The 9,061-nt window shown below is 44.6% G+C and overlaps 1 protein-coding gene across 2 annotated transcripts; it reads left to right on the top strand.

Moving 5' to 3' along the window:
* Positions 1-2,695: 2,695 nt before the first annotated feature.
* LOC115179554 (dachshund homolog 1-like) lies at positions 2,696-8,448 on the top strand. Of its 2 annotated transcripts, none has more exons than XM_029741184.1 (5): positions 2,696-2,874; positions 4,904-5,184; positions 6,306-6,443; positions 6,674-6,745; positions 7,829-8,448. In XM_029741184.1, the coding sequence occupies exons 2-5, from the start codon at positions 5,166-5,168 to the stop codon at positions 7,864-7,866; spliced, it is 267 nt and encodes an 88-aa protein (XP_029597044.1). In that variant the 5' UTR covers positions 2,696-2,874; positions 4,904-5,165; the 3' UTR covers positions 7,867-8,448. The 2 variants fall into 2 exon arrangements, with proteins under 2 accessions (XP_029597044.1, XP_029597046.1); XM_029741186.1 differs by having other exon boundaries at positions 4,901-5,184.
* Positions 8,449-9,061: the final 613 nt, after the last annotated feature.

Raw genomic sequence — 9,061 nt, 5'->3', positions numbered from 1 at the left:
GAGCGCTGAGCAACACCTGACACTGACAGACTGCTAATTACATCTAGTACTGATATAGAGGGAGGCTTTTAGGAACGGGAGAGGAAATGAAAAGAGAGAGGGAGGAGGGGAGGGAGTGAGGGAGGGAGGGAGACGGAGTGGGAGAGAAGGAGAGAAAGGGAGAGGGAGGGAGGGAGAGGGAGCGAGGGAGAGGGAGGGAGAGAGAGGGAGAGAGAGGGAGGGAGAGAGAGGGAGGGAGAGAAGGAGAAAGAGGGAGGGAGGGAGAGAGAGAGAGAGAGAGAGAGAACGGGACATGCTTTTTATCCTTCAATGTGACACTAGCCTGTTTGCCAAGGGGGGGGGGGGGGGGCTGAAGATGCTTTGGTCAGCTAAGTGGAGTAAAATGTGATGGTGGTGTGTGTGTGTGTGTATCCGTGCCTGTGAGGTAAATCTAATTCAACCCCATCAGACTCAGGTGAAGCTGACACAGCCTGTAGATAGAGCACAGTGAACTCTACTGCCCATAAACCCTTTCATTTTTCTTCCAAATAGTTTTTAGGACATAATGTAATGTAAATGTAATTCAGAGTATTGTAGGGCAGAGCACCCACAGCCTGGCTTGTGAACTAGTCTTCAAGCTCCATCACTAGAAAACAGCACACCGTAAACATGTCTACTTGTGTAGTTTCCAGAAGCAGGTTGTTCTGGTTGGGATCAGCTGTTAGTGTTTTATTGGTCTCATTAACATTCTACTACAGAACTGTGTCTCTCCTCTCTACACAAACAGCAAACGGGAAAGGACTTTGTTTTCCTCCCAAACTTCTAAAGTTAACATTAGCAATTAGCTGCTTGGAATTAAGTGGAATGCACCTTTATCTAAAAAGCCATATTAATTTGGTCTTCATCGTGAGTCGTAGAAAAAGTCATCATAGCAACAAACAAAAAAGGCCATCCTCTCAAACAGTGAGTTACATGGAGAGGAAATAAGAGTCACAGAGCTGTTATTGTGCTGCCAGGGTCTCACTGCTTAACATGTGATGTATTTACTCAATCTGATCTCTAGAGGTAAAACAACACTACTCCATCTGATCTGTAGAGGTAAAACAACACTACTCAATTTGATCTGTAGAGGAGGTGAAACAACACTACTCAATCTGATCTGTGGAGGAGGTGAAACAACACTACTCAATCTGATCTGTAGAGGTGAAACAACACTACTCAATCTGATCTGTGGAGGAGGTGAAACAACACTACTCAATCTGATCTGTGGAGGAGGTGAAACAACACTACTCAATCTGATCTGTAGAGGAGGTAAAACAACACTACTCCATCTGATCTGTGGAGGAGGTAAAACAACACTACTCAATCTGATCTGTGGAGGAGGTAAAACAACACTACTCCATCTGATCTGTAGAGGTAAAACAACACTACTCCATCTGATCTGTGGAGGAGGTAAAACAACACTACTCAATCTGATCTGTAGAGGAGGTAAAACAACACTACTCCATCTGATCTGTAGAGGTAAAACAACACTACTCCATCTGATCTGTAGAGGAGGTAAAACAACACTACTCCATCTGATCTGTAGAGGAGGTAAAACAACACTACTCCATCTGATCTGTAGAGGAGGTAAAACAACACTACTCCATCTGATCTGTAGAGGAGGTAAAACAACACTACTCCATCTGATCTGTAGAGGAGGTAAAACAACACTACTCCATCTGATCTGTAGAGGTAAAACAACACTACTCCATCTGATCTGTAGAGGAGGTAAAACAATACTACTCAGTCTGATCTGTAGAGGAGGTAAAACAACACTACTCCATCTGATCTGTGGAGGAGGTAAAACAACACTACTCAATCTGATCTGTAGAGGAGGTAAAACAACACTACTCCATCTGATCTGTAGAGGTAAAACAACACTACTCAATCTGACATCGAGACACTGAAGCTAATTAAAGAAACAGAGCAGCTGTTGCCTCTATACCAACTGGCAGAGATAGCAGGCGTCTGTCTGTGAGAGTGAGGAGCAAGACAAAGAGGGAGAAAGTGTGTGATTTAAACTTGGCCATGACATAGTTATCAATGTCAGTAGTGCAGGAGAACAGACATCTGTGTTTAGAACACAGTATTACAGTATACTCAGGGGACAGTGTGTGTTTAGAACACAGTATTACAGTATACTCAGAGGACAGTGTGTGTTTAGAACACAGTATTACAGTATACTCAGGGGACAGTGTGTGTTTCCATCTGTGTTTAAAACACAGTATTACAGTATACTCAGAGGACAGTGTGTGTTTAGAACACAGTATTACAGTATATTCAGGGAACAGTGTGTGTTTAGAACACAGTATTACAGTATACTCAGGGGACAGTGTGTGTTTCCATCTGTGTTTAGAACACAGTATTACAGTATACTCAGAGGACAGTGTGTGTTTAGAACACAGTATTACAGTATATTCAGGGGACAGTGTGTGTTTCCATCTGTGTTTAGAACACAGTATTACAGTATACTCAGAGGTGAGTGTGGTTTCTTGTGTTTGCCAGTTGTATTTTAGTTGTGGACACAGCCAATCACAATCTTCCTCTATTTTGCATGTTCTGAATAATAAATGTCACCATCACTGTCTTTCTTTGTCCCCAGAAGAGACAAACACAACTGTACATGTATTCTGATGACTTCTCTGCTATTTTCTGTGTCTGTCCCCAGATGACTGTGGTTCCCTGAGCACCCAGACAGTCAGAGAACCAATCAGAGAGCCATTTAGAGAGACAGTCAGAGACGGCTATGAGAGGCTGTCGTTCTCGGGGCAGAAGCTTCCTCCAGGGTTCCCCGGACCCTTTATCTTCCCTGAGGGGCTGTCGTCAATAGAGACACTGCTCACTAACATCCAGGTGGGGCTCTACTCACTGTTTTCTACTGAATCATCCCAGAAGGTATAATGGTGACAATGTTTTGCTGAACCACGTTTTGATATTGGATGTGGGTAGGCTGCATCTTCTTTCTCTACTCACAGTTTGTCATTACACATCTGGATGTGTAGCTCCACCTCATCTCATCCCTCTCTGTGTCTCTGGGTTCCACCTCATCTCATCCCTCTCTGTGTCTCTGGGCTCCTCATCTCATCTCTCTATCTGTGTCTCTGGGCTCCACCTCATCTCATCTCTCTCTGTGTCTCTGGGCTCCACCTCATCGCATCTCTCTCTGTGTCTCTGGGCTCCACCTCATCTCATCTCTCTATCTGTGTCTCTGGGCTCCACCTCATCTCATCTCTCTATCTGTGTCTCTGGGCTCCACCTCATCTCATCTCTCTATCTGTGTCTCTGGGCTCCACCTCATCTCATCTCTCTATCTGTGTCTCTGGGCTCCACCTCATCTCATCTCTCTATCTGTGTCTCTGGGCTCCACCTCATCTCATCTCTCTATCTGTGTCTCTGGGCTCCACCTCATCTCATCTCTCTCTGTGTCTCTGGGCTCCACCTCATCTCATCTCTCTCTCTGTGTCTCTGGGCTCCACCTCATCTCATCTCTCTATCTGTGTCTCTGGGCTCCACCTCATTTCATCTCTCTATCTGTGTCTCTGGGCTCCACCTCATCTCACCTCTCTATCTGTGTCTCTGGGCTCCACCTCATCTCATCTCTCTCTGTGTCTGTGGGCTCGACCTCATCGCATCTCTCTATCTGTGTCTCTGGGCTCCACCTCATCGCATCTCTCTCTGTGTCTCTGGGCTCCACCTCATCTCATCTCTCTATCTGTGTCTCTGGGCTCCACCTCATCTCATCTCTCTATCTGTGTCTCTGGGCTCCACTTCATCTCATCTCTCTATCTGTGTCTCTGGACTCCACCTCATCTTATCTCTCTATCTGTGTCTCTGGGCTCCACCTCATCTCATCTCTCTATCTGTGTCTCTGGGCTCCACCTCATCTCATCTCTCTATCTGTGTCTCTGGGCTCCACCTCATCTCATCTCTCTATCTGTGTCTCTGGGCTCCACCTCATCTCATCTCTCTACCTGTGTCTCTGGGCTCCACCTCATCTCATCTCTCTCTGTGTCTGTGGGCTCGACCTCATCGCATCTCTCTATCTGTGTCTCTGGGCTCCACCTCATCTCATCTCTCTATCTGTGTCTCTGGGCTCCACCTCATCTCATCTCTCTCTGTGTCTCTGGACTCCACCTCATCTCATCTCTCTATCTGTGTCTCTGGGCTCCACCTCATCTCATCTCTCTATCTGTGTCTCTGGGCTCCACCTCATCTCATCTCATCTCTCTGTGTCTCTTGGGGATCACCAATCATTATTTAAACCTCAAAACACCCAACTCTACCTCCAGCATATTTGTTTAGATTTTTTTTAAATTAAGTCTGTAAACATTTTGACTGAAGATAAGAGATGTAGAGACTACACACTACAGTGATGTATGGATTTAGATTAGAGATGTAGAGACTACACACTACAGTGATGTATGGATTTAGATTAGAGATGTAGAGACTACACACTACAGTGATGTATGGATTTAGATTAGAGATGGAGAGACTACACACTACAGTGATGTATGGATTTAGATTAGAGATGTAGAGACTACACACTACAGTGATGTATGGATTTAGATTAGAGATGTAGAGACTACACACTACAGTGATGTATGGATTTAGATTAGAGATGGAGAGACTACACACTACAGTGATGTATGGATTTAGATTAGAGACGTAGAGACTACACACTACAGTGATGTATGGATTTAGATTAGAGATGTAGAGACTACACACTACAGTGATGTATGGATTTAGATTAGAGATGGAGAGACTACACATTACAGTGATGTATGGATTTAGATTAGAGATGGAGAGACTACACACTACAGTGATGTATGGATTTAGTGTAACAACCTCTTGATGTGTGTCTTACTCTGTGCCCTCCAAGCAGGGCTTGCTGAAGGTTGCCATAGACAACACGCGCGCGCAGGACAAGCAGGTGCAGACGGAGAAGTCAGAGCTGAAGATGGAACTGTTCAGAGAGAGGGAACTTAGAGAGACACTGGAGAGACAGCTCACCATGGAGCAGAAAAACAGAGGTAGGTTAACAATACATTACCCACAACACACTGCACACCATACTACACTACATTACCCACAGTGAACTGTTCAGAGAGAGGGAACTTAGAGAGACACTGGAGAGACAGCTCACCATGGAGCAGAAAAACAGAGGTAGGTTAACACTACATTACCCACAACACACTGCACACCATACTACTCATCTGTGTTTCTAGTGAGCCCTGAAAACAAGCACTGCAATTCCTCACAATCCTCAACTGTTCAGTCTATTTCAGTGCCTCAAATGTTCTGTCTATTTCAGTGCCTCAACTGTTCTGTGTATTTCAGTGCCTCAACTGTTCTGTGTATTTCAGTGCCTCAACTGTTCTGTGTATTTCAGTGCCTCAACTGTTCTGTCTATTTCAGTGCCTCAAATGTTCTGTGTATTTCAGTGCCTCAACTGTTCTGTGTATTTCAGTGCCTCAACTGTTCTGTGTATTTCAGTGCCTCAACTGTTCTGTGTATTTCAGTGCCTCAACTGTTCTGTCTATTTCAGTGCCTCAACTGTTCTGTGTATTTCAGTGCCTCAAATGTTGTGTATTTCAGTGCCTCAACTGTTCTGTGTATTTCAGTGCCTCAACTGTTCTGTGTATTTCAGTGCCTCAACTGTTCTGTGTATTTCAGTGCCTCAACTGTTCTGTGTATTTCAGTGCCTCAACTGTTCTGTGTATTTCAGTGCCTCAACTGTTCTGTGTATTTCAGTGCCTCAACTGTTCTGTGTATTTCAGTGCCTCAACTGTTCTGTGTATTTCAGTGCCTCAACTGTTCTGTGGTATTTCAGTGCCTCAACTGTTCTGTCTATTTCAGTGCCTCAACTGTTCTGTGTATTTCAGTGCCTCAAATGTCTGTGTATTTCAGTGCCTCAACTGTTCTGTGTATTTCAGTGCCTCAAATGTTCTGTGTATTTCAGTGCCTCAACTGTTCTGTGTATTTCAGTGCCTCAACTGTTCTGTGTATTTCAGTGCCTCAACTGTTCTGTGTATTTCAGTGCCTCAACTGTTCTGGTATTTCAGTGCCTCAACTGTTCTGTGTATTTCAGTGCCTCAACTGTTCTGTGTATTTCAGTGCCTCAACTGTTCTGTGTATTTCAGTGCCTCAACTGTTCTGTCTATTTCAGTGCCTCAACTGTTCTGTGTATTTCAGTGCCTCAACTGTTCTGTGTATTTCAGTGCCTCAACTGTTCTGTGTATTTCAGTGCCTCAACTGTTCTGGTATTTCAGTGCCTCAACTATCAGTGCTGATCCAGAAGCGTCTGAAGAAAGAGAAGAAGACCAAGAGGAAACTTCAGGAGGCTCTGCAGTTTGAGTGTAAACTGAGAGACCATGCTGAGCAGACACTGCAGCAGACTGTAGCATCAGACAGAGCCCTCTGTGGTAAGCCTTCAGGCTACATTACCTTTTACATTCACTCTTCTTTTACATTTCATTTACATTTGACTCTTTATTCACTCTTCATTTTGACTTAATGGTGCAGTTTTACGTTGTCATTTATGTTCCTTTATGAAAATGAATGTATTACCCTTTTACTTCTCATTTACTAGTAATTAGGTGTGATAATTAATGACTAAACTCCTGCCTCTCCGTCATCATTACCCTCCAATCAGACTCACTGACCCAGGAAGTAGACAACGGTAACCAAGGTAACGTCAGGACTGACGCAGAGGCAGCGATACAAGGTACGGCAGCTTCTGAATGGCTCATCCATCCTTATCCTAGTTGCCTAAATGTCTGGGTGTTTACGTTGAGTTAGACTAACGCCGTCGGTCTATGTAGCAGCAACCACATTGATAAACACTTTTTAATAGTTAAGTGTTGAGCGTATCATTCTATTGTTATCTGTTATGAAGGTGTTGGAGAGCATTTCAGATGCTCTGTGTATCACAACGACAGTACACCCCCTCTACCCCCACAGACCCCCTCTACCCCATCTACCCCCTCTACCCCATCTACCCCCACAGACCCCATCTACCCCATCTACCCCATCTACCCCCTCTACCCCATCTACCCCCTCTACCCCGTCTACCCCCTCTACCCCATCTACCCCATCTACCCCATCTATCCCCATCTATCCCCATCTACCCCCACAGACCCCATCTACCCCCTCTACCCCATCTACCCCCACAGAGCCCATCTACCCCCACAGACCCCATCTACCCCCTCTCTCTCCTGCTGCAGAGTCCCCCCACAGACCCCCTCTACCCCCTCTCTCTCCTGCTGCAGCGTCCCCCCACAGACCCCATCTACCCCCTCTCTCTCCTGCTGCAGAGTCCCCCAACAGACCCCATCTACCCCCTCTCTTTTCTGCTGCAGAGTCCCCCCACAGACCCCATCTACCCCCTCTCTCTCCTGCTGCAGAGTCCCCCGACAGACCCCATCTACCCCCTCTCTCTCCTGCTGCATAGTCCCCCGACAGGGACTGGCTCCCTCTTTGTTAGCAGATCAAACATCTAAACCGTTAAAAGGGAAATTTAATTTAATGTCAGTGAAGCAAAAAAAAAGAGCAAGGCCCCGTAATTAATGGCTGTCTTAATTGTCCTCCTGATGTATTTGCATAGACATCATTTGCATAACTTACATGCAGTAATAAATCTTTCCAAAGAGCGTTTTTAACAGACAAGAGGCCCTAGAAGACAAAACATACTTGTTGGATTTATATATACAGAACAATACTCTTATGTATTTTAGTTTGCTATCTTTGTTGATCTTCTTAGTTTACTATCTTTGTTTACCAGATTTGTTTCTCACCTGTTGTTTCTCAGATGGAAGACTCTTCCTGAAAACTACAGTGATGTATTGAAGAGAAGATGTAGAGAAGATGTATTCGAGCACCATTGGAGAGATTCCAGGGACTTGCAGCAGCAACATCATGGACGTCTCAGTACTCCACACTGTCATAAAGACTGACAATACACAACAAAGAACAAATCATCAGAGAATTGTGATAACAGTGTTATGTGCAATGACAATGTATTTCACAGCAAAGTGGAACTGAAGGAGAGATTTTTCTACTTTATTTAAACCAGCCCAAATGCTCAGAGAAGGACAAATCCACTTCCGATTTCTGACTTGTATTCCTGTCTCAAGTTTTATAAGATTTCAATGTTTTAAAGCATAATGTCACGAAGGTTGGTAATCTAGAGGTTCATTTATTACCTGATTTCTGTACATAAATTGATACAATGTTTCATTCCAATATTTGTTTTTGTTGTTTATTCTAGTGATGAAAAATGACAGTAAGTCCTTTGCCCTTGTTGTACATCAGATGAAAGGTAAAGGATTCCTGACCCATCGTATGCTGTGTAAAGAGTAAAGTAAAGGCATTGTATTGTGTATTGTAATGCAGTAGATCAGCTAGATGAAAATTATACAAACATTCTCATCTGTCTCAGTCTTATGTCTTCTAATGGTCAATACCATCAGTCCCTCAATACCCATCAGTCCCTCAATACCCATCAGTCCCTCAATACCCATCAGTCCCTCAATACCCATCAGTCCCTCAATACCCATCAGTCCCTCAATACCATCAGTCCCTCAATACCCATCAGTCCCTCAATACCATCAGTCCCTCAATACCCATCAGTCCCTCAATACCCATCAGTCCCTCAATACCATCAGTCCCTCAATACCCATCAGTCCCTCAATACCATCAGTCCTCACTACCCATCTAGTCCCTCAATACCCATCAGTCCCTCAATACCATCAGTCCCTCAATACCATCAGTCCCTCAATACCCATCAGTCCCTCAATACCCATCAGTCCCTCAATACCATCAGTCCCTCAATACCCATCAGTCCCTCAATACCCATCAGTCCCTCAATACCATCAGTCCCTCAATACCATCAGTCCCTCAATACCCATCAGTCCCTCAATACCCATCAGTCCCTTCAATACCATCAGTCCCTCAATACCCATCAGTCCCTCAATACCCATCAGTCCCTCAATACCATCAGTCCCTCAATACCCATCAGTCCCTCAATACCCATCAGTCCCTC

This window comes from Salmo trutta, chromosome 39 (assembly GCF_901001165.1).
Source record: "Salmo trutta chromosome 39, fSalTru1.1, whole genome shotgun sequence".
NCBI lineage: Eukaryota > Metazoa > Chordata > Actinopteri > Salmoniformes > Salmonidae > Salmo > Salmo trutta.
The sequence above is the reverse complement of the archived record's forward strand: the minus strand, read 5'-3'. Positions and strand labels throughout refer to the sequence as shown.

Excerpts from the sequence above, each read along its gene's own strand:
- LOC115179554 (XM_029741184.1), top strand. Across the intron at positions 6,444-6,673 it reads ATCAGACAGAGCCCTCTGTG|ACTCACTGACCCAGGAAGTA; the intron begins GTAAGCCTTCAG and ends CCCTCCAATCAG. Across the intron at positions 6,746-7,828 it reads CGCAGAGGCAGCGATACAAG|ATGGAAGACTCTTCCTGAAA; the intron begins GTACGGCAGCTT and ends GTTGTTTCTCAG.